This window comes from Amblyomma mixtum, chromosome 2 (assembly GCF_055824585.1).
Source record: "Amblyomma mixtum isolate Tamu chromosome 2, ASM5582458v1, whole genome shotgun sequence".
Classification (NCBI taxonomy): domain Eukaryota; kingdom Metazoa; phylum Arthropoda; class Arachnida; order Ixodida; family Ixodidae; genus Amblyomma; species Amblyomma mixtum.
This window is the reverse complement of record NC_143013.1, coordinates 119,879,253-119,905,136: the sequence shown is the minus strand read 5'-3', so window position 1 is coordinate 119,905,136 and position 25,884 is coordinate 119,879,253. Positions and strand designations below refer to the sequence as shown.

The window sequence follows — 25,884 nt, the reverse complement described above, 5'->3', positions numbered from 1 at the left end:
TTGACGCAGTTAAATCCTATATTTTTCTGCGAACTATAACCACAAACAAGACGCTCGCTCCTATTTTCTTCCTGTCCATCCAGGAGGTTGCTGTTTCTCCGGAAGTGAGGGCCGGACACTTATTTTTCTCTGTTTTTCCTGGGCATTAGAATCTTTGTCCGCTCAGAAAAGGCCCGTACCTAAGCCCGTTATTAGAGTAAACGTTGTCGCGCACATGTAACAAGCTTGTGGATGACAGAGAAAAGAAAATTGTTCCCCTCTTCTCGATACCAATGAAGTTTTCAGTGCGCTTCTAAGTATTTGATGCTTATGCCCGTGCACCTCCATTGAGTTGCTAAACATTTTCAGCGCTATAGAATTAACGCTCCCGTTGTGCAGAATATCTGGTGTCTTCGTTGTCGGCGCCGTCGTTGGGAGCAAGAAATTCCCGAAGAAGCAACCTAAGTCATGTGTCCTTATTGCGCCATCACAACCTGCCCCCCCCCCCCCCCCCCCCCGAATTGTGAACAAACTGGCTACCGCGGCAAAAGGCTGTTAAATTAATGACTGGTCACGAGTAGTTTCCAAGGATTAGGAGCATAGGTCCCACAAGCCTCACCAGTAGATGCGCTTGCAATCACAGGGCCATCGTTTAAACGGTGCACGACTCCGCAAGGAGTGGCGTGATAACTCGCAGGGATCTATGAATGTAAAGTCGACACTGAGCAATTCCGCATATATGGGCGTTAACCAATCAAAGCTATCGCGTCATACCCTTCAGGCGGAGCTTACGTGGCCGCCTTCATTTTATTTATGGCTTGGTGACAACCGTTTCTCCCGCATTGTACGGAATATAAGGCGCGGCGAAAATGTGGTGTATACTAAACACTAAAGCCAGTCAAATCGCTGAAACTTTATTTAACCAGGACTATTTACAGTCCTTTCTCGTAACCAGGAAAATTTACAGTCCATTGTCGTAACCATGCCTTAAACACGCCGTTCCGTGGTATATCTCTGTAGTTAATACTGCTCGCATTCTTTTATGAACAGTTCTCAAAAAATACCTTATTTACTCTGTTACATGACAACTTTAAGAGCCTTCTGAACCCTGAGAGGCCACGAGTCGCCGTAAGCTATTACCTCACGATTGGGCCGAAGCAGGCAACAAAACCTACTTAAAAGCCTAACACGATAAGTACAAACAAACGAGAACCAATTTTTCCGCCATAAATCTATTTATATACAGAAAAAGAAATAATGCTTCTCATGTACTACAAGGTGCATTCGAACCGAAGCCTAATGGGCGAGCATCACGCATCTGGCCTTAAGCCTTGCCCAATCGGCCAATTGCCACAACAAAGCGTGTTAGATTGATATCTTGTACAAGTATCATGCAGTGCCATATTTAGGCCTTAAAACAGGCGTCATACCTGCTTCTACATTCTTTTCTCTCTTTCTCCACTGCCTAGATAGCTTTCCGGACGGTATGGTTTAGGCATTCATAAGATGGAGGTAATTACCAATTATCCTTTACGTCTCCGCGCTCCCCCACCGCTCACAGCAGAATATCCGCAGTCCGCTCTACTCTAAGGTAGCCTATAGTGACAAATGCCGATGACTATAGCATGACAGAGAAGGAAAGGGCACATGTGGCGGTCAAAATTATCGCCAATCGCCATCCTTCATGTCTTGCAAGTTCGCTGTGTACATCACTGCGTAGGACTCCAGTAGTTCTGACTGTAACTGAAGAGCCGATAAGCATCTTATAGATCTGAAGAACTGCGCGGGATTTGCGCCAAAGCACAGCAGTGCTCTTACGAAGAGCAGTCGCAGATTTAGACGGCCGCACGCGGACTACAGAAAGCAGCCGAATGCGTCAAAAATGTCACGGAAGAAATCCCGGTGAACGCTAGTCTAAGCACGAATACGAATTAGCCAATACCTACGCAAAGAACGCGGCTACCATTATATCTGACCTGTGATAGAACAACATCTGCAGTTCTTGCATTGCCTTCCATGCCACTGCAATAGCGACGAGATATGTAAGAAAACGTTTTTCTCGGGTTCTTGGGACCTCAGCGGCAAACTATTCTCGTCCATGCACAGCACCAGGAAGAAAAGTTTGAAATCCATCAATCATCATTTCGCTGGCATTGAACGACCGACAAACAACTACAAAACAAACATTTCCCATTTTTAAGGCTCCGATTGCAGAGCCTTGAAAATGTCGCAAAAGAGATGAAAGCCGCGTATCCTCTGAGCAACGGACAGAGATTCACATTTAAACATGTCGGCGCAGCGAGGCCACATTTTCCACACAAAAACATCGCTATAAGAGCAAACCTGGACACATCAAAAAAAGACTGACCACAATGTACTACTACATAAAGAATAACAGTTATCCCACTGAATAAGGCGCGAAAATTGAGCCACCTTGTTTGGCCTCGACCCAGCCGTCGAGATGTAAGCAAACAGTCGGCTCTTCTATTTCTCAAAAACAAGTGTATCGGATCACTGGTGTTCGCGATCGAATGACATCGTGAAAACTCGGCAACTGTGACGGAAGTAGCCTCGTTTCTTTGTTTTTGCTTCCTTTTTCTCCGCTTCGTGAAACAAATGAACAATTCGAAAGTGTAACTTAGTGGCTGTGAAGTTCGGCTGCTATGCACAACGACGCGGGAACGTAAGCGGCCCCAATGGGCGGATTTTAATGGGGGAAAAATTCAAAAACACCCGCCTTCTGTGTAACGTCACTGTAAGTTCCACCAGGTGCATCACCTAAGATGGTCTGTGATTTGTAAACCTAGGTATTTTGTGGTAGATGTGCGCTCCTCGGGGCATAGAATTGTGAGTGGTAGAGACCATACCGTACAGCTAAGTCGAGCTGCCTGGTAGGCAGGTAAACTAATATTCGATAGTTAACTTTTTATCTGCTACTCCTCGTCTTCTAATTTCTGAAGAGTAGTTTTGGATATCTCAAGTAATATAGATATCAGTTTATAGAATTCCGAAATCCCAGTTATCATCGGCGCTGTGACCCATAAAATTTTGCCTTCATCGCTACAAAATGCATGTGCTTTCGAAAAGCTTACATGCAAAGGAAAGGCCTCCGCGCACTTAACTCGTAAAAGTAGACCAAAATGTTTGGAGCACAGTGTATAGAGCCATATCGATTGATATGGACATTACGTACATTGGACAACAGGCCTCTAAAAAAATAAGACTAGGAGTAATAGTTAAATGTTAATTATTCCAAATAGTTAACCAGCCTACTTTCAGCAGCTTTAGCTGTATTCTGATGTGCAACGCAGCTGACTATGATATGCCAAAAAACACTCTTCTAACTGCAAAAGCGCAACTTTAAACATATGCTTTGGTATCGGGGCCACGCTGATGTATTTCCTGCGTTGTTCTTGTAGGAAGGATTCAGCATTTAGAGCGCCGACGTCCGCAACTGTGCTTACTCGGCGCAGGATAACTCGTCCAGCTTGGGTGGTATTAAATCTTAGTGTTTCAGATCCACGGGTGGCTTCTGTTATTTCTCTAAAGGTGTTGAAGGTTCCTATGGTGGTCAGACGCTCCGTCGAGGTCTTTTGGGAAGGTTCAGGGAGTCTTGTATACACACCTTATGATGATGTCAACTTGGTTCTCCTTTCCCTTTCTTAGCGTGTGCAAGCGTAATTCTTATGTGATTCGGCTAGGTACTAATGCTTGCACCAGCCGACAAGTGTCTTCTCGCAATCTTTGGCGATGCTTGGTGAGGCGGCTGATCATGCGAGCTATCTGGTTTGCTGTGGTTTTGAGAGTCCGGATGGTGTGAGTGACATGGAGGTTGCTCTGTATCCAAAGACCAAGAATGCAGATTAGGTTACCTTCCCTGATAGCTTGACCTTTGATCGTGAGGTTGATGAAACGTGGAAAAACGTATCTCGGGCCATGTACTCGTATGACCTCCGATTTCTCCGCTGCGCAGTGGAGGCTGCATTGAGAGGCGAAGTCCTCGATGATCCGGGCTGCTGATTGTAGGGTAGTTTCTTTTTGGCCCTTTGTGGCCCATAGAGTTATATCATCAACGTATGATATGATTTAAACATACGATATAACTTATGATAGTACATAAAGCCTTAATTTGGAAGTGCTTGTAGTGCACGCGACAGCCTGAGCATAGCAGTGTTGAAAAGCAGGGGAGAAATAATAGCTCCCTGAGGTTAACTTTGTGTGGCATATCTTTGACGTCGGGCGGGGTCGACCGATGCCTGTCGTGGCCGTGCGGCCCGTGAGAAACGCCCGCACATAAGCAAGGACCTTTTCGCCGCCGTTAAGGTCATTTATGGCTTGAAGAATCGCCTCGTGGGATATGTTGTCGAAGGCGCCCTTTAAATCTAGGGCCAAGATGAGACGTTCTTGATCTCTGGGGATGTTGGTAAGCACTTCTCGCTGGAGCAGGAAGGTGTATTGGGTGGCTTGCGGTTAGCACCTCGGCTATTGCTATTGGAGCATCAAATGGGGGGTTTGCAAGACCGTTGGTGGTTCGACGAGGTCGTACTGAAGTGACACCAGTGTAACGCGTCCGCAAAGCGTCCGTGAGTTCCTTGTGGGACCCATAGAATTGTTGAGCTATTGTTTGGAATTTACGATGTGCGGCCGATTTAGCTTTTTCAGATTCAATGAGAGATCGTCACACAGGTACACGACGAGCATGAGTATCCTACCTACGCGAACGCCTAGCCAATTCCCCGAACGTGGTTTATGTGGACGCTGCAGCATAACCGGACCATGAAAAGTACCACTGCTGCTCTACTCTATTCACCGTTTCTGTAACATCCGTAATGCCATTAGGCGTTACGAGTCCCAAGGCCAAACACTCGTGTCGAAACTTCCTGAGAGGCCGAGTTCCCCAGCACGTCAGCCTGCTCTTGGGCACTACACCCCTCACCAAGCACCACCAAATTACCTGGAAGCCAGGCCACGAGGGACTGGAGGAAAACCAGAGGGCACATCGAGGCACCATCAACCGAGCGGAACCATGAAGAGTAGAGTGGTTTGTTGGGCGAATTGGTTTACCATATTGAAATATACCTGCGCTTAAAAGACACGGACTGAAAGATAGAGACAAACACACACAGCGCTGGACTTACAACTGAATTTTTATTCGGGAAACACTGCTCTTTATACACACCAGCAGCTGATAAAAATGAAAGATGGTAACACCCGGATGATAAAAAATCGACAAACTGTCTCTTCACATGTCCAGTCCTAAATTTGGCAAAAAGGGTACGGTGCCTAGCAAGGAGGGAGCAAAACAAAAGGAGAAAACGGTGGTGATTCCGTACATTCATGGGGTGTCCCATAATCTTAAAAGAATTGCTTGGAAAGTAAAAACTAGGGTCGTTTTTTCAGCCCCGGACAAATTGGAAAACTTATGCAAGATAGTAACGTACCCAGAAAGAAAAGCTAAGGGGTGTAAAAAGAAACACCAAGTCCCCATGGTCGCATGCGCAGAAGGAGTGGTATACAGGTTGCCGCTGACATATGGCAAAGCATATGTAGGCCAAACGGGGCGATGTTTGAACGAGCGGCTCCGTGAACATCGGAAGAACATGGAACGGAAAGGCGATGGGAATTTGGTGTTTCATTGTCAAGAGTGTAAATGTGTACCTTCCTATAACGAGACGAAGATAGTAAGCAGGAACCGTGACCAAACGGCGCGTGCAATAATTGAAGCCATGAGCATAGCGGACAGTGGGGTTGCATGCGTGAGTAGCACGTCCCTTTCACTACTATCAAAGGAAAGGGCATTTTTGCAAAAGGGAAGGTAGGACTGGACATGTGACCAGACAGTTTGTCGATTTTTTATCATCCGGGTGTTACCATCTTCCATTTTTATCAGCTGCTGGTGTGTATAAAGAGCAGTGTTTACCGAATAAAAATTCAGTTGTAAGTCCAGCGCTGTGTGTGTGTGTCTCTATCTTTTAGTCCGTGTCTTTTAAGCGCAGGTATATTTCAATATGGAACCATGAACTTTGCCCGCTTTTACCCCTCTACCTTCCAAGCACAACGAACGCCACGAGGTACAGCGTCTTCAAAGGAGACACTTCCCTCCACCTAATTGGAAATTAGACACCCCAGATGCCGTCTCTTGGCGGCAGATACAGACGAACATATTTCCAAACCTCCACAGAATATATCTCATACACCCAACATTATACTCCTACACGTGTTCTTGGTGCCAGGCCCACCCTAAACTCTTCCACATTTCTTGGGGGTATGGACCCAAGCCAAACAATGTACAGATTGAAAACGCTCTTTTTGAGCGCTGGGAGGTGCTGCTGACCAGCGATAACCTGGAGGACCAACGGGCCGTCATACAACAGGTCCGCAGGGCAGCTCAAGCCATTGGAGCCCTGAACTGAGGACCGCACCCATAAGCTCTCACAACTCCCCTTATCTTCAATAGTTTTTCCTCGTTCTCCTCCTCCTATTTTTAAAAATAGCTGAACATCTAAGGTGAACCATCCGGTATGACATGATGTGGTCGAAATTGATCTGGTGGTGTCCACTACGACGACTCTTATTGTCCAGTGAAACTCTAGGTCATTACACCATTCATACTGTAGAATAACGCAGCGTAATGTAGCGTACACACCTACCATACCATAGCATACCGTACCATATCATTTCATACCACCCATGCAGTGCAATACCATACCAAGCAATGCCATACCACATCACACACCGTACCATACGAAACCGTAGCATACCAAATCATACCATGCCATACTATACCGACACTAACGCGCAAGCAGCGCCTGGCTGGTAGGGTCAATATTTAGATATTCTTACTGTACCAGTTATGGTTAAGGCGCTAGTTCTCTACAGCTTCCTTTTAAAAACAGGAGGCTATATAACTGATGCACACGGCGCATTTGTGGCTAATAAATATCCGTGACAGAACCTCACCTCGGCGCATCAAACAACGAAAGCGAGCGGAAAATCGCTATTTACCCCGTTTTTCTCTGTCTGGCGTAAACTACGCTGATCCTTTTGTTTCGCAACAACATCTGCAGTAATATTAATTTTCTTTCGCGCCACCACCAGCATAAAAACCAGCCTCGCATCGCTTCCTGAACGTCGCTGGTTTACAAAAGAGGGGACGTTGTTTTCGTCATCGCGAAACTAACTGCTTCCCGGTCGTGAAAGCATTCCCGTGTTTCACCAGTACGCAGCGGAGCGCAAGGTTGGCGCTCCGTAGTCTCGCATCCACAAGTTTGGCCCGCCAACAGGACCGCGCTCCCGAGGCGAAACGTTGACGATGGGGAGAGTCCGCGCGAACGTGCCGCTCGCACTGCTAGGCATACCAGCGCGCGCAGGGGGCCGGCTGTCTTCATCAATCGCAGCCGACGGAGAACTGCGCAGCGCCTTTGTTTGCGTCCTTACCTGCATCTTCCCCGCTCCTCGCGCGAGCGACTAAGAAAACCGTTCGCTCGTTCACAGTCCCCGCTACCTCCACACTCAGGTAGGAGAGCTGCGAACTCACCATTGAATGGGGTGCATTTATTTGGAGCACGGTCTAGAGCAAAAGGTTCGGATGAAGGCGCCGTGGAGATACCTTTAGGGGATAAGGAATGGAACGCATTGCTTTTGAATAAATTATGGGCACAGTTGTCTTTCGGGGCTAAGCGAGCTAGAATGTCGAAAAATGGGCTCTTGTTTTTTGGGTGGGTTTTATAACCGCGAATTATTAACGTGCTGTAAAGTTCATTTACAGGTGTTATCCTTAATGAGGCAAAAAGCGGAGGCGTGTAGGCATCGTAAGCTACGCTGGCAATAATACGAAAAACTCTTTTTTGCAGATTTTTTAAATTTTATTGTGTTTGAGAACGTTGTCGGGCTCCATACCAAATGACAGCATATTAGACTGGAATAAAACAATAAATTATATAAGAACACCTTAAGCTTCTCGGCAATTAGAATCGCACTCTGGAGATGATCCCTACTAGTCTAGAAAGTTTACCAATGAGATGATTGATATGATTATTCCAGGGCATGTTCTCATGAAATATAACACCCAGATTTTTTATTGAAGAAACAATTTCTAATGTGCTGAAACCGAGTGTTAGAACGGGACTAAAATCAAGGGGTTTGTTTTTAGAGCGGCCTTCATAGCCTTCATTTCTGTCGCATTAATTTTCAAAGATGAAGATGTGCTCCAAGTCAGTAGTTGATCAAGCATCTTGTTAGCCGGGCCCTTTCTTGTAGTTCAGGTACTATGGATCTAGTAAAAGAAATGCTCGCGTCGTCTGCATAAATAATATATGCGGCAGTTTTGTCAATGTTCATCATATCATTGTTGTAGAAGTTAAACAGTAAAGGTCCAAGTATGCTGTCTTGCTGGACGCCTGCGCAAACAGGTTTTAGGTTTGAAGTATAGCCATTGAGGGTTACCTGTTGCTGGCGGTGGTTAAGATACGTTTGAAGTAATTGCAAGAAAACGCCGCAGAAACCGTAATGTTCGAGTTTTGAAAGTAGCGTAGCGTGATTCAATGGGTCAAAGGCTTTTGAAAAGTCAATAGAGACGCCTAGAATATATAACGGTTTTTCAAATGAATCCCAAATTATTTCTTTTTCAGCTAGGAGGGCTGATTCGGTAGTGTACCCTTTCGTAAAGCCAAACTGAGAGGCCGTTATGATATCATGTTTGTTAAAAAAACCGGTCATCCGATCATGTATTAATTTCTCTATACATTTCGAAAAGACTGGAAGTATAGATATCAGCCTGTACTTTCCTAAATTATTTTTGTCGCCACCCTTCAATATTACAGTCACTCTAGGGGTTCGCAGCCCTATTGGGAAGATACCTGACGAGAAAAGTACATTGATAATATATTCCAAGTGTGACGCAATTATCTGTAATACATGCTTCACTTCCTGAATCTGAAGACCATCTACGTCGCAGCTTGTACTATTTTTCACTGTGTTGACCGTCTCAATAACTTCTCGGGTGACGGGAGTTAGGAATGCACTCTCCCAAATCTGGGGCCTCATATGTTCTAAGTAGTCATAAAAAGGACTAGTAGAAGCCATAGATTAAAAAAAATCATTAAAAGCATTTGCCAACTAAGATTCGGAGAGCATTTTACCATTGAAAATTATATCGGTGATAGTGGGCTTTCTGTTTTTATTGATTAAATTATTGAGACGTTTCCAAACAGAGTCCGTATTTCTTAATATTTCCGTATTAAATAGGTTGTTTATGTAGTGTCTCCTGGCCTTTCTTAGCATGGTGTTCACCTTATTTCGGTAGCTTTTAATCTTCTTAAGGTCCTCCGTGGCTGTAGTATTCAGAAAACGTTGATAAAGTGCATTTTTCACGCGAATTCCTGTTAAGCATTCTTTTGTTAACCATAGTTTTCGTGCTTTTGGTGTCCGTGTTCTTCTTTTATACGGAAAGCATTCATCATAAATATCTTTAAAGAATTGAAAAAAAAATGCGTTATATGTTTCCTCGTTATATGCTCCATTCCTTTAACCCATCAGCAACAACGCGAAAAAGCAATAATCTGTGGTACCTGGTAATTAAACCATAGTGGCTGAGACCCTCAATGATCATAGATAGGCTGGCGAGAATTGTGCCAGCGGCGACAGCGTTGCAAGCGACGGACATGCTCGTGTGTGTTTCGTGCGCGTGCTCGTAAGCTCGTTAGCGCTCCTCAGAGCTCAATTAAAAAGTGGAGGTAAAGCAGCCGGTGGACGCTAGCCGGCATATTAGACAATCGCGTGTCTGCAATTGCGACATTTAGTTCATATTTTACACCGCAAAATTTTTCGGCATTTTTACTACCTTTCTGAGAAGAGTGCTGTCTGCGGTATCCACAGCTATGAATATTCGGCTGACTTTGCTCGTTGTTTATTTCAGAACAGAAGTTGCTAATTAATTTTAGGGGACTATTTTTTACGTATGGATATTTGTTTTTTTTTGTATTTTTTTCTTGAGGGGCGGGGTTAGGGATGAAATATAAGATGTTCCTGTGAGGTGAAAAAGAACGGAGTATGAACCTTAGCCTTCTTTTTTTACAGCGAGCTGCTCATGTAGCCGCAATCAACACAGAAATTGCTGTATAAAGAGGTATTCTTGCAGTAAGAATAAGTACAGTCCGGACAAAAGGGTTAAGGCGCGCCTCGAAATTGTAAGCTCAAGTTTAGAGTTCCAAGCGATTGGTGTCGTGGTCAGGCCTTACTCTGCGGTGAAACTCTGCGCTGCCCGTATTCTGCGGTCCCTCGGCAGTGGTTTAATTGCCGCTTAACTGTCGAGGAAAGCAGATTATGGCGCCTACGCGGTGTTTAGACAAGACTTTGTCTTCACAGTTTCTTGTTACCATTCTCAAAGCTGTGGGTGTCTTTACATATAGTTAGAAAACCTACTTAACCAAGTCTAGGCCCTAAGGACATGATAAGTCTGAGCAGCAGACAGTGTATGCAGAAGCTGACAGCGCCTACAGGGATGGTGAGCCTGCTGGTCTGAAATCGCGTGTTGTTTTGGAGGATTAATACCTCAAAACTGACTGCCACGGAAATTAGTTCCAAATATCCCGTCATGCCACTGCGTTCCTGGTTCCAGCACTTAAGTTTATCCTGGGAAGTAGTATTCGGTCGTTTCAGCGATGGTGGCGCCGCCAAGCGGCCTCTTTCTGAAGTAGCGAGCAGATGCTCGCTGTTCGCGACACGGGCGACCGTAGTGGTTTTCAGCGTAAATACACGCTTCAAAGAAGAGAATATTTTGCTTTTCCACTGTGTGAGAATTAATGAACGTTCGAAAAGCAAAAATGTTGTACATGAAGGCAAGTACGAAGTGCAAAAAGCAGTGATTAAGTGCGTTGGGCAGGTTGGTGAGGCATTTTAGCTCCATGTTTCCTGTTCTGAATTTCTTTATATGAACGCCGGAGCGACTTGCAGCTGCACTAAAGCAGTGCAGTGCTTAAACACTGAGCAGATATGAAGTATATAGTTGATATTTTGTTGCGGACGCTTGCAGAAAAAGGCCTATATTCAATTCAGTCCTGTATGTAGTTCACATCATTCCAGCTATTTAGTCACGGCTTTCATTCAGCTTTATTCGGTCGGGCCTAGAATGAACAGGGTTTTTTTCGCCACAACGTTACTGCATAATCGCTATATCAATGTGATGAAATTCATAGTTGCGTTCTCATTTCTGGGATGGAATAAGTATGTTGGCTGAATAACCGTAAACGTTTGTTGGCATCTGTCGGATGTTCTCTTGATCACAGCGCTTTTCCTCCACTAGTCGAAAACAGGTTTCGAACACAAATTTCGGCTGCCGCTGCGGTGACTAAGTGATTATGGGCTCGCCCCGAAAGACGCGGGTTTCATCCCAGCCTCGAAGGCCAAATTTTGATGGAGGGGAAATGCTAGAGGCATTTTAAGTTATCCCAGGCCCTCGACTACAGCATCACTCATAGCCTTAGTCGCTTTGGGACATTAAAAACTATAAAACCAAACCAAGCTAATCTGGCTGTTCCATTGAGCGCAAATGACACTTTGGATGCCTCTTCAAACAATATACATTGCTCTTCTTCTACCGCATTTTTGACTAATGTGCAATGCAGACAAACTAGGCGAAATGTTTTGTACCAGGCCACTGCGAAATATAGCTGGTGCTTCAGGAAAAACATTGAAATATTTTCAAAATAGGTTGTTTGGGTTAAAAATGTTGCTTTTGGAGGATAGTATTACCAGCGTTGGCGGACAGAAAAAATCGTTGAATCGTCTAAAGTACTAAGCTATATATATTGAACTAATTGTTAATAATTAACTTTTTTACTAGTAGAGTTAGACGCCTAACTGCAATTAGAGATTTCTAGCCGGTCGTTAGTAATAGCCACAAATGTTTATAGAAATTCGAAAACGCGGTAACCCTTGGCGCCGTGGCTAGACAAAATTGAACTTTTTCGACAAGTTACGTGCACTGAAGAGGTTGCTTTGCCTGCATGCTTTTGAAAGCAAATATTTTCGCACGATGCCGCCAGATTTTGTCGAGCCACAGCGGCGAGGGTAATTACGTTTTCAAAATTCTATAAACTGATATGGCTATTGCTAACGACCAGCTACAAAGCTCGAATTGCAACCAGTTGGCTTTCTTTTACAGTTAAAAAGTTTGTTATCAGACATTACTTAACCAGCTCACTGCTTAAGACGATTCGTCGACCTTCCGGCGTCCGCCAACGCTGGTTATTGCTGCAAAAGCCATATTTTTACCCCAAAATGCCTAGTTCTGAAAATTTTTTAAAATCTTCCCTGAAGCACCCAGTATACACATTACGTTTATATGCGGGCAAGCACCGCAATTGTGTAGACGCCAAATATAGCGTGAGGCTAGGTAAATAAAGCAGTTCTTCGGACTAACTTCACAGCTCAACTGTAGAATTCTGCCTGCCGGTAACCGCCGAAAACCACCAAATGAACCCCCTCCCCCCCCCCCCCAAAAAAAAAGAAAAAAGTGGGGCCCTTACTCGCATTTATGCGGCAATAGCCGCACTCTTACGCGCCGAAAGAAAAAGAAGGTAAAAACAAATAAAAGCTACAGTTTAAAGCACTTGTCGCAATTTACCGAATTAGGTAGATGCATCGACGCCGACGGAGTGTTTGTGGTGCTTGCGAACTTGCAGTTACATGATAATATCGAAGAGCATTTATTCCGTGTTCTTTACGAAGCCAAACTGATGCGAAGATTCTTGTTAACGTCTGAAAATGAATTAGTGCTGCTTATCTAGACGCTAAGTCTCACACAGAAGATGCCGCTACGTCCAGCGGCCGTTTTGCTCCTGCAGACGCACACTATGGCATCGGTGCCACCACCGCCTCAACCGCTATGTTGGTGCTGCCACCGCGCCATCTCTATGAGCTGGAACGACTGAATAACTGGTACCAGATAACGAGCTACTTGAGACTTGCATGCCATAAATACTGACCGTTTTCTGTCGTACCCGAATTTCAAAAAATATTCGGCGTACTTTCACCTTTTTCGTTCGATTTTAACCAAAAATTCCAACACCTAAGTATACAGCATGGTGTCTGCAGCCCTTTGCACAAATTCAGCGAGCACATTAGAAATACGTTGTTTAGTTGCTGTACGAACAAGCTCCGGTACAACAAAAAGCCTTGTCTGGTAGAGAAAGAAAAAAATACAACTACTATTTCTACAATTGGTATATGCCCAGTGGGATTCCTGTCATGCTGTACTCGGAAAACGATGATTACTAAATTGCCCAGCGCCATCCTCAGTGGTGCCTTACTGTACGATCGGTTCGGAAGTACGTGTCATTCATGGCGGCGATGACTGTTCCGCGCGCTCGGGACAATCTTAGGCCCCAAAACATATCTTTTGCGACTTGGGTTGACAGCGCCCGCTTCATTCACCACAAAAGGCCGAGGCAGGCCCAAGGAAAGCAAGGTTCCCGGCCTTTCATCTGAATGAGTAAAAACAGGCTCGTGTACTTCACCTGTAGCTTTCATGGAACCTGGCAGTTAAGAATTATTCAAGGATGGATGCTCTTGTTTCCGTAACGAGGTTTGGACGCTGTCTGTTTTCATTCTGTTTTACGATAAAAAATTACTTAGTGCCATCTTATAGAGCAATCTTTAAACTGCATCCATTTCTTCTTTTTTTTGGCAACTACCAAACGGCGCGATTCAGATTCAGTTCCGCTATTCTTTCTGCATGCTTTATCGCTGAAAAAAGATCAGGTGTTCTTATCAAATGTGACGGCCAACTGATAAAGAAGAAATTTCATGTGTAGCTCAGAAACAAAGCTGTGTTCTTTCTTCTGACCCACATTCTCATGTCGTTTGTCAGTAGGAGCCTCCTCGAAACCATTACGTGATGGTTCGGAACGATGTTCTCTTTTGAGTTTCCATATTTTTTAGTTTAGAATTCTCAATATGAGAGAACAATGAGATTGAAGTTTATGACGCAAAATTATGTTTCACTGCTAACCTTTCTCTACTTGGCTAAATTTCTGCACGAAACAAGTGGTATCAATGAGGGTCACCAGATGAACACATCATTGACGCAATTTGAAAACCATCTACCATCAGAACATTATGGTTGTCACTAACTAGCAGGTTTACTTTGATACAGAGGTTCTGGCAAGATTTTATTGCATTGCTAGTATAGCCTTTTTTGGGCTTGAGTCCGGTGTCTATCGGTCTATGTGAAGCCTTAAATTCTGGGAGCCCTAAGGGGACAAAGATGCCTTCTCGAAACGCCCTCCGATGTGTGCTAAGTCCAGGCACCTACTGCTTAATATGCATCTCTCAACTGGCAGCTTCCACCCACCTCCACTTTCCAGAAGCTTCAACCCACTAAAAGCGCGCACTGGAAGCAAATTCAAAGAAGCGACTAATGTAAAAGCAAAATATCCTATTAGCGTCAAATTAAACAACAAAGCAATTTGAAATGCGAGTGGTAAAAATAAAACTCTATGACGGGGGTTTATTGAAGGTACTGAGACCCCAGGAGCAGGGCGCAAAACGTCCGTGGCCAGCCAGGCCGAGCACGCATCACGCGTAGCCATGGCAATGCCACCGCTAAACAGAATGTCCTTCTTCGTCTTTACAATTCCCCCTGGGAAGAAAAGCAGCCACCCTGGCGACTTAGGGCGCAGGCAGGACGGCTGGGTCGTAGAATGGCTTGAGGCGCTGGACGCGAACAGTCTCGCGTCTACTGCGGCGGCGATCAGAAGACGGGATGAGAGGTTCAACTGTGCAATTAACTGGAGATGTGCACTCCAGGACATGGTATGAGCCATGGCACTTTGCAATAAATTTTGATGACAGGCCCGGAGTATTTGTCGGATTCCAGAGACACAGAAGGGGGAAGGTTGGAGTTGGGGAAGGTTGGAGTTCTTTGAATGAGGCCGTGGTGGTTTTTTTCACGGCACTGGGTGTCACTCGTGAGAGCACTGGCGATGCAGCGATAGTCTTCGGCGTGCTGGGCGGCTTCAGAAAGAGGTGTAAACTCGGAAGCGTCGGGTTGTTACGGCAGAATGATATTGATGGTAGCAAAAGGGTGGTGACCGTAAAGTAGAAAGAAAGGAGAGAAGCCAGTAGTGGACTGCGTTGCTATCTTGTACGCATAGGTTACATATGAAAGGACAAGATACCAGTTAGACTGGTTTGAAGAGACGTACATAGACAACATGTCTCCGACGGTACGGTTAAAACACTCGGTGAGGCCGTTGGTTTGCGGATGATATGCGGTGGCTGTCCGTTGAATTACAATGTACTTGGTGAGCAGTGCTTTCACAACATCGGACCAGAAGACGTGGCCTGTGTCGCTCAGCAATTCGCGAAGCACGCCGCAAGGAAGATGAATCGTTTTAAAATAAACGAGGCAACTTCGAGGCTGTGGCAGCCGGAAGGGTGGCAAATATTAGCGGCTGGAGAGGAAATGTAGGAGTGGTACATTAAAAAATTCAAAGAGCGGTCTTTACGCCTTCGATGCAAAAATCGACCGGTACAATATGCCACTTCTCAAGTGGAATAGCTTTCAGTTTAGCTGTTCGCAATTCAATTCTTCTTTTCGCGTTTAATTTGACGCTTATTGTCCAACCAGTACTGCTGCCGCAGGTTTGTCGTATCGTATCGCATAGTCGCCTGTGTGTATTTTTTTTTCGGGTGACGATATTTAGTGGGGTAAGATTTTCTGCAAGTATCCGAGCAAGAATGCCTTTACTAGTGCTCTTCCAATGCTGAAAATGAGCATATAGGTTCGTAAGTTGCCGGCTGTGAGGAAACTACTCTAGTTTGGAGCCTCGTTCGCTAAACTTGTTCCATCAAAAGAGCTGTAGGTATTATCGTGGACAGATTATTGCGAGAGAGGAAAACTGAGCATTCATGCGCTTGGTTTTTTTTTTCTCTAACGAACAACGCCCTGTTCTCCCCAAAAGGGGTCTTACTGAGAAAAATCACGTCACGCAATTGTGGATGATGACTAAACACCCTTTTTTTCAGCTGGCATCTCATTGACAAATGCTGTCCTTGCATTATGATGGGCCGTCGCTCTAGAGTCATCGAGTCATTAAAATGATGACGAGATACTAGACGGGAATAAGTCTGGAAAAAATTTTCAGAAAAACCTAGCTTTACTGGCCTAGCGACATTTATGTTAGCATGAGGGAATGAGGGGTTTGTTATGGCATGCATAAGAAAGAACACAAGAGTAATCGACACCAAGGAGTGCATAAGCGAAGATGTGTTTGCTTTTTGGTGTTGTTTATTGCGAAGTTATTAGTGTTCTCACCTTCCATTATAACTGTAGCCCTTTTGATTGTCAAGAATAAAAAACAACCACATTCCGTCAGGGGGATCCGACCCAGAGAGTCTGTATGCAGTGGACGGTGCTCTACCAACTGACGTATCTGAGCAGTATTTATATTGCACGTAGCGTAACCTTGTGAGTGTTCACCACTGCCACCATCGTCCATAGCAGCGGACAGAGAACGTACGGTGATGCTGCAAAACCTACGTGGAATATTGGCCCGATGTGTCATAACCATTCGAGAGTATAGGTTTCGCATATTGAACTCAAACATTAGAAGATAGGTTGCTTCTAAACTATATAAACCGAATTGCGACTGTCAATCGTTTCCTGCCGTTACAAGTTCTCACCAGCACTCTGATGATATTTCGGCGATCGTTCATATGTAGCTAAGAAGTGTTAATCATTAGGAAGAAAGTTTTGCACTTGAGATTTAACCATTTAGAGCTGCTTTTACTTCCCAATAATGAAAAGGGCAGTTCTACTGCCGTGGGATCGTCCACAAAAAATTCCTCTTTATTCCCTAAGAAAGCAATTGCCATTAAATGGCGGATTATTATGAACAATGGAAAGTTTTCTACCTGTATTTATTTATAATCAAGACATGAATCGTAGATAACATTTTTTTTGCTTCTGAGAACAACTTTGCCTGCTGAACAGAAGTAAGTTTATGAAATTCACACCTAGTGTTATATATATACTCCCACTTGGAAACTTGATGATGCGCTGCTGTTTACCAAAAGAAAGCGCGCTTAGCCAAAGGCAAAGCAGTATACGTAATGAAAGCTCGTTCAATGCAACCTTTGTCTCAGGCGTCATGTCACTGGTCCCTGCCGCCGACCGCTTATCTGAGAGAGGGGCGCTAAGCAAATTTCGACAAAGCTGAGATTGTTGCTGGCACCATTGGGGCACCATGACGTGTTGAAAGCTCAAGAAAGCTTGCAACTATACTTTTGCTTCAACAAAAATTGTAGCATATAAACATGCTATAAGAAGACCATTAATTTCTTGGATGCATAAAACTTTCCAGCAAAGAGAAGTGAATGCTTCGATTCATCTTAAGGACTCTAGCATGCGGTGCCGCTGAAACTCTTGAGGAAACTTCCTCCTTTGGAAATGAAATGTTGATAAGCGAATAACTTTGCATATTAATGAAATAATTTCAGCACACTCTGGAATGCACATATTAATGACAGCCGTGTTGCTGTCTCCAGTCAGTTTGCTGTCACTTCGAGGGACCCGAGGGGCCGAGTATTAGAAACAGAAGTGGCCTTATGGAAAAGTGCAGAAAAGTACAGCACACAGATTACAATTCTGAATAATGGCAGACAAAGCTCCATGCCTGAATTGCATTTTCAAAGTTTGTTGTTAGAATAATGAGAAAATTTAGGTGACAATTACATACAGCGAGGATAGGAAGACGCTCAAATGTTTTGCAATTATGAAATCTATAACGCTGCCACCAACGCTGTAGGCTTGGGAACACTGTTAAAACAGTGTGTTTCGGGGAATGACACATTAGTAGTTAATGAAGAGGTAGCAATGAACCCTCACCGCCTTTATGATGTCCACTCAATTCAGGCCTGAGCAGTTCTGGTAGCATTATGAGGGCTGAAGTAACGAAATTTACCTTTCTAGGTACAACTGCAAGTAAATTTTGCGCTATATAGCGATCACTAGTATTATATCTCACACGGTTCTACGCTGTGCATGGTGCATGCTTTATTTTCAGTTGAAATTGCGGTATGGCGCCTGATATGAAGTAGGTATGCCGTTCGGTTGTCTTGTTCTTGCGCATAACTTCTCGTCTGTTTGATTTTAAAACAGGTGAGTACTGAAACTGACTTGTGGTCAGCCCGGCAAATTGAATAGGCGGTAGTCGGATGAGGAACGCCATATTTATGCTTGGAGGTCTGTAAATATTCGACTGATTTAAGTCCTGAAACGATATATCGGGAACACGATGCTTCTTCTACGCTGCAAAATTAAGCAAAGTGAAGCGTGGTTCAAGCTGGATCGTATGCTTTTGTTGGGTAATTACAGATTGCAGTGGCACTGAGTTTCTATGAATTTTTCTGCTCACCGCTGATTCCAGCATAAGCTAGTTTAATAAGTACAGTCGCGGTCAGAAATACGCGGCCCACGGCTACGGCGCAAGGAGCGGCTGTCGGGCCGCATCGCGGCGCTGCTATCTCCGTCGGGCGCTTGCTGCGAGGGTGCATCTGGTGACGATAAAAGTTCACCCTCACTCTCTTCTGGGCACGTCACACTACTGATGAACTTCAAGTGCGCCTGTCAGATGTTTCACGGCTTCCCGTCAGTATGAAGGAGCGCGCCTCCACTTTGCTTCGTTTGCCGCGCGGCTGTATTGAAGGGGAGTGCGAGCAGGACGCCTTTGCCGCCTCGATACTGCTTCCCTCTCGCATGTACTGCACGCCCAGGAATGGTAAGCCTTGGTGCACGGTGCATGACCATTAGGGCGCTCAAGAAATAGGGCATAAGAAGGTATTCGCACGTCAAGACTCCCGTCTGTGAACTCGGTGAAGCCCTTTTCTATTCGTGGTCGTGTATTTATACATTCTATCGCAGCCGGAGCGCGCTTTGATTTTTGTAACTTTGAATACATGATTTTAAAGGAAGGAGCTCTTAGCTTAAAGCTGTTAATAAGGACTAGCCACACACTATTGCTGACTAATTTGAAAGTGTATTTTACGCGCGACCACGTGCAGAAAAGCTAGTGCGCAACACTTTTGGTAAATTACCATTAAATAGTTTTGCTGCTTTCTCAGCAACACCCCGCAACTAACGATGGCGATTCGTGCCGAAACCATCGTCATAGTAAGCCTGACTATGCCCACTGTACAAACAAATGTCCCTTCCATAGTTCTCCAACTACCCGGCCATGTGCCAGCTCCAGCCGCCTTGTATCTATAAATCTCCTAAACTCATCCGCCCCAATAAACATTTTACCGCCGTGAGAGAAATATTGCAGGCTATAACACGCTGTCTAGTTGCAGCAGCAAGCGAAGGCCGCAGGAGTCCTTGACGGAGGACTGCTCTGAAGTCTCTCAGGACTTACCACACTTTGTCAACAAACCTTTATTCACTCACTCACTTGATAGCCTGAACATACGTGTTCCAACCGCCTAAGCGCCGGGCACTGGAGCCGGGCATGGAATGCGAACTGAAGTCGGACACTTCGCATCAGCACCTGCCGCGCGCTGTGCTGAATGCGCGCCTAACGAGCTGGTCTGCGCATAGGGAAAACAAGATATTCGAGCAGGCGCTCGCGCGGCGCTGAAAGTCACACGCAGCGCGATTTGCAGAGCCCTCTTTCGTGCTGAGCTCAGCCAGGCTTAGCCGTGAAACACCTGAAACGCCCCACTTGAAATTTATCAGTCGTGTGACGTGCCCAGGAGAGAGCGAGGCGAAGCTTTGTCGTCACTCCGTGCACCCTCGCAGCGAGCGCCCGACGGAGACAGCAGCACCGCGGTGCGGCCCTGCAGTCGCTACTTGCGCGGAGCCGTGGGCCGTGTTTTTTTTGACCGCGACTGTACCTTGCATTTTAGCTCGGAGCAGGATAAGTTACACAGAAATCGCAAGGCGCACTTAATTTGTTTTATTCACATACCCTAAAGGCCCTTTTCGGGCATTACATAGGGGTGGTGTACAGTTAGAATTAAACAATATTCCACACAATTGTACAGGCAACACAAATCCAAAACCACAGGCAAAATCGGGGGAAAAAAGTACAGAAAATTCAAAGTTGATAGGACTCAGGATTAGAGGCTTCCTAATCCGAATTTATTTGTAAAGAACACTTTAGTTTTTGCACAAAGGCGTCATGATTTGAGGTGAAGAAAATGTCATCTGGTAACTTGTTCCAATGATGGACGACAAGAAGCAATGGTGAATGACTAAAATGAAGCTTGCGATCTGGAAATGGTTACGTGGTATGGACAGGTGGCATAGAATGTCCATATTACACGAAAGAACAAGGAGGAATGAAATAAAACATTCGAACCTAGTCGCCGAACTCTGTTCCGAAGTCGGTTTCGCTTTGCTGATAAGAGACAGTGCGCTAGCTTGAAACGTGTTTTGAAGAGATATTCGCATACATCCGCAAAGTCCCTAAGGATAACAGTCCTGGGCCTTCCCAGCACATTGTCTCAAGCACTCACTAATTAACCGAAACATGTAACAAAATGTGTTGAGCCCACAGTTCAAAGCCTCAAATTCTCTTCAGAAACAAAATTGGCAAATTCAACAATGCTATGTGGTGGAAATGACCTCTATTTTCTTTTACCACTCGCTGTTTTACCACGTGCTCAAGAGGTAATTTTTTACACCTTAGTCATCTATTTAAATAAACGACGTTATTTATCTATGTAGACACTGGCACAGTGTGATCCCCGATCTGTTTAAAATTGTTTAAGCCAGGTGAGTAAAATTTGATTAATCCAGCACCTGTGTTGCTTATAACTACAAAATGTTCCAAGATGAGGCTTTCGGAAGCCAGAAAATAATTGTCAAAGGTGGCTGCAATTGACCTCTCCTTGGGATTGCCGACAGTTAGTACGTACACACTGCGGGGAAGACAGTGTCGACGCGGCATCGGCGAAACGGGACTCGTACTGTGAGCAATGATTTGAACATTAATGATCGCGCTGAAGATTTTGCCGAAACGTTGTCACAAATGCTACACCTGAAAACGCAGTTTCTGGGAGGATTAAGTGATGTATAATCTAAGTGACGTCGAGAATATTACACGCAAAATGCCACAGCATACGGATCGCTTTAACAAACGGCTTTGGCACCACGTGGCTGAAAAGGAATTTTCGCACCCACGGCGGCCGTATGTCAATTAAGATGGAGTCCAACAAACGGCTTTGCAAAAAATATGTATTAGCTTGCAGATAAACCTGTAGCAATCTAAAGCAAACAGGAGCCGATACAGGGGTATTTTATCTAGCGAGTACTTAGCCGCATAAAAAGATTTGTTTCATTTTATTGCTTGTGAAAATCGACCCCAGTAGGCCGCCTAATGCATGACCGATATCAACCCGAGTTATTGAAACATATACCGCAGAATTTGAGCTTTGGGCATGAAGGTCGAAGAATGCGCTAAAATGAGCCATGCGAGTGATGGCGCTTTTATTTCATTGAAAGGCAAGCTTTAAATGCCCAACCTTTTACGAAGTTAAATTTTTTAGTTTGCTAGTTATGAAAATGAGTCCTCATCGATATCATGTATGATCACCAAGAAGATTGCTAGGTTCTCTTTTTTGATTTCATACAGAAACCAGACAGAATGCCTCCATTAATGGAAATTTTCACCAGGATAGGATAAAGCCTGTCTAGGAAAAAGACCGCTAATGGTAGTCTCAGATGAACTTACAGGAAAACGACACCGCAGTAAAAGTTTACTTTTCTTTATGTGTTTTTTGTTTCGTTTTTGACATGATTTCATGCGAAGGACTTCCAAACGAAGCCCATTTTCAAAGTTTATGCAACGACATATTGATTTTGCTTGTGGAAAAGAAATTGCAAAGGAGAAATGTTTCACCGACAGGAGAAATTCCAAGCGCAACGCTTTATATGGAAACTTTTTCGGTGATTTTGCTTCCAGAAAATAGAGAATGCATACGCTGCTGAAGCGCAGCCTAACATGCACTAAGCTCCTTGAAGGGGGCACTAATGAAAGCTTTCAAAATTACCCTTCTTTCAGGGTCGGAACAAGCTTCCGGCCGTTTTGCCATCCTATAGTCCTCGGCGAGCGTCTCAGTGTTCGTGATGTAACTTTCGCCGAATTCGGTGGATCGTTGCGTTAAATGAGGAAACTGGGGGGACATGCAGACCATTCCCTCCTCATCGCTTAGAGTTGAAATTTTTTTAAAACTGTGTCTTGCAGTGTGGAAGGCTCGTTTTTGGCTGCGTCGCCAGAGCTTGCTTACACAAGAGACTGAAGTATTAACTTGCGCAGTTGCCGGCTGACCTTCAACCTGCTCTGAAGTAGAGTCTGTGACTGACTTTGCGTTATTTATTCACGAGTTAACCTGTACAGCCTCGGGTAAAAAAGATTAACGCCAGTGACGTGTGAATGGAGCTGCAGGTAACAACGCTGGGCGCTGTGGTTACGAACACGCCTATAACAAATGTGCCAGGTACGCTGGCAAAACACAGCGCGGCGTCAGCCGAGCAGTGCCATTTTCACTGCTCCGGTGACGTCATTGTACTATTCTTTCTTACTCACGATTGTACATCAAAAAATCCCTTTTTTTTTCGCCCTCAGAGCTACCTCCTAATTTCAAATCGGGTGCAGTTCTGAATGCACCACTTGTCTCGCTTCCTTACTGTAGTAGAATAGGAGTCGTGCATTATTGGACACGAACTCCAGTTCGTGAAGTAAGACAGTAGTTCACCAAAAAGCCATGTCTAAAGTAAGAACATGTGAAGTTGAAATTCTAAAATACTATTCTGCACTGCCCTACAGAACTTAGGCACTGCTTTCACGAACCGAACGGTTGACACTCTCTAAGAATGCAAGGAAATAATGAATCGAGAAGCGGAGGCACCGAGGGTTGCTCACAGTACGCAAACTTTCTTGAATTCCATTTCAACAATACGTGAATAATTTGCATAAGGAGCGGATGAGTAAACGAAAGGCATCATTGCTTTCACTGTGTGATTTGATGCTTACTACGTTTGAGCTTTGGAGTTTTGCCGAGCCAACAAACTTTGCAAGTTAGCTGGGAAAAACCTTCTCTTAAATTTCATCCAAAAGCTGAAAAAAACGCATTTTCTTCGGTTCTCGCACGTGTACGTTGTATATCCTAAGGAATGAATCCTTTAAAATGTCCAAAGTAGTTAAACTTACCAAGCAAACGAAATGGACGGCATCACAACAACGAAGCTTGTCGACAGTGTACAGGCTAGAGCACAGAATGCCTTTATTGTTAATTTTTTTAGCCAGGAACGTTATTTTGCAGAAACAACATTACAATATATTTACGAAGATGGTATGCATAGGAGCTTGTTTTTGTCATCATATATAAAGACAGGTCGATTACCCTGAATAATGCTTCACTTAAAAAAATGCTCTTTTTCTGCCAGTGTATTTTAGTGCACTGTATATCATAACTTCACTTTCACCCGGTGAGAGTTCGCGTGTGAGCCACTCAGTCAATAATACAAGGTGACGCCCGCACAAATGCAGCCATACGGCTACAAAGGAAATGCGCAGCCTCCATAAAAACTTCGGAGCCCAAGAAAAATTCACCCTGATCCAAGGTTCGAGCCCGGGACCACCACCTTACCAACGCAATCGCGGTGCCAACTGAGCTAAGCGCGACGGCCAGCATATGGCAGGGCCAGTAGCAGGGCCATGCAGGACCAGTATATTTGTAATAAGTGAGCAATTTCTCATTAGCATCCATCCAAGCGCACACATACTTCTGCTAAGAACCGCCGTCCAGCTTCCATGTCAGCGTTGTGTGTCATTATACACAGTGCTTCGACAAGTGACACTAATAAAGGACTCATTATTTCTTATTTTTAAAACAAAGTCTGATATATTCATTTCTTGAGGCAGCCACAGCGTTGTAAAAAATTAGGTTACGGTTATACATTCGCAAAGAACTTGATGTAATGCTATTTCCACACTGCCATCTAAAACTATCTTTGAATGTTTTTATCTTAAAACACAATGAACTTTTTTTTGAAGGAAAACGTGATTACTGGTGTTAAGGATGAGGGCAATACATTTGCAAACTTTTCCTTAAAACAAGGTTGCGAAACTGTCGATAACTTTAAGCATGAATCAGTATTCATTTAGTGATGCCGCTACAAAGAAACGTCACCGAAAATGCGATGTGCCTCGCGGGAGTGCCGCGTCCGGTTTCTTTTACTTGACTTCAAAAAAATGTAGCATGTAGAAATATTCTCTTAGTTCTCCCTGCACCTGTGCGCCATTGCCAACGCAAAAGGGCGTGTTTTTGGACTTCCCTGCGAGAAATTTAAGCGTGCGAACCACTCCCAACTGCAGGCGCTTTCAAACAAATCATTGAGATCTAAGTGCGGGAAACAGCATTCACAATACAACTTACCGATGCGAACTGTAGGCGGCACTCCATGGTAACCAACGTACGCTGCGACGCTTTGTTTGCGAACAAAAAGCACCAACGCACAAAAGCAGAGGAAGACCCAAGTCGAAGGCATCCACATCGAGAAAGCGTTAATCCCCTCCAGTTCTTTCCACTCTCAAAGGTCGCGCACGTAGCCCAGATTCTGAGCACACAGTGACTAAAAGACTGTAGAACAAAAACCAACGTTGAGTAAAAGACGTGAGCCGGCCCAATTTAAGGATCAATCCCTGGGAGCGTCAGTCAGGCTTTCGTAACTTCCCTTGGGAAGACGGAGCTTCTTTTGTGGCTGTCAGCACCGTTTCGTTAAGTCTTTGTTAAAATACAGCTTCATTGTTGACGTGCGCCGTGAGGCGCGACGGGGGCTGCTTTGCTTCGCCTACTTCCATCAAAGGCGCATTCTTCTCCTTGATCGCGGTTTGCCTTCGCAACCCCGGCGCATTCCCCGAGGGCACCAAGCTGAGGAGGAGCACAAAAGAACGCCGCCAGCAAGTTTGAAGCTCGACTTTCGCTATTTCGCTTGCTTTCTTTTCTTGTTTTTCGCTAAGGCGGTTTCCTTTCGTGCCAGGCCACTTTCTCAAGTCCAGTTCCGCACTAACGCTTTGTCGCGCATAAGCATCGTCTCACAGTCCCGTTGGAGATGCGCGCTCGTAGTTTGAAGACATTGTTGCCAGTCGCAGATGCGCGCAGATCAAGGCACTGAGGTTACCTACACAAGGATTCCTGAGGCGAACGCGCCTAATTTCGAGCTGGGCTCGAAGAAAACAGGAACAGTTCAAAAAGAGTATATCTTCATGGGACAGCAGCAAGAACCATGGAACGCGTCCGAGCTCCGAGCTCACCGCAAAACAAAACCCTGGGGAATATCATACAGGGCGTGAGTGGTGAATGGAGAGGAGTCAAGTCATCGACGAACTCGAGAACGCCCTCCTAGGCGAGCCGGTGTTGTAAGGCCTGCCTCCGGTAGCTTGCGCGGAGCCGAGCAGATGCCGGTGGGACAGATGAGCTCAACGGTCGCCAAGCCGCCGGGGCGATTCGCAGAATCGAGGTTCTTGAGTCACGGGCAGGAGGAGCCTTCGGGAGACCCGCGGCAGGGGCGCGCGCAAGCACCGTCACGCACAGACTCACGCTCATACAGGCATGCACACGCCAGCACAGCCGCGCGCCCATCGGAAGGGGGTGAGGAGGTGCAGCGCGAAACGCTTTCGAACCGGGCGTCGTGGCCCTGCTTGCATGGAGGGGTGGGAGGGGGCGCTAAAGGGAGAGGAGAGGGTCCGGGGCCCGCGAGTGGGTCCTCTTTTTTAGAAAGAAGACGGCTGCCATCTTTGATGCGGCAGCGGAGCGACCCCGCGCTACACGCCGCAACCTGGCTCCATCACTAAAAATACCGCTGCTGGTCGTCGTGGCGGCGGTTATGAACGCCTCCCG

At 45.2% G+C, this 25,884-nt stretch overlaps 1 protein-coding gene across 1 annotated transcript in view; it reads right to left on the bottom strand.

Moving 5' to 3' along the window:
* Positions 1 to 25,644, bottom strand: part of LOC149360729 (glutamate receptor ionotropic, kainate 2-like) — a 359,306-nt gene extending 333,662 nt beyond the window's left edge. The window contains exon 1 of the mRNA XM_089572500.1: positions 24,421 to 25,644. Coding sequence (XP_089428626.1) covers positions 24,421 to 24,538 — 118 coding nt within the window. The 5' untranslated portion in view covers positions 24,539 to 25,644. The remainder of the gene's footprint in view (positions 1 to 24,420) is intronic.
* Positions 25,645 to 25,884: the final 240 nt, after the last annotated feature.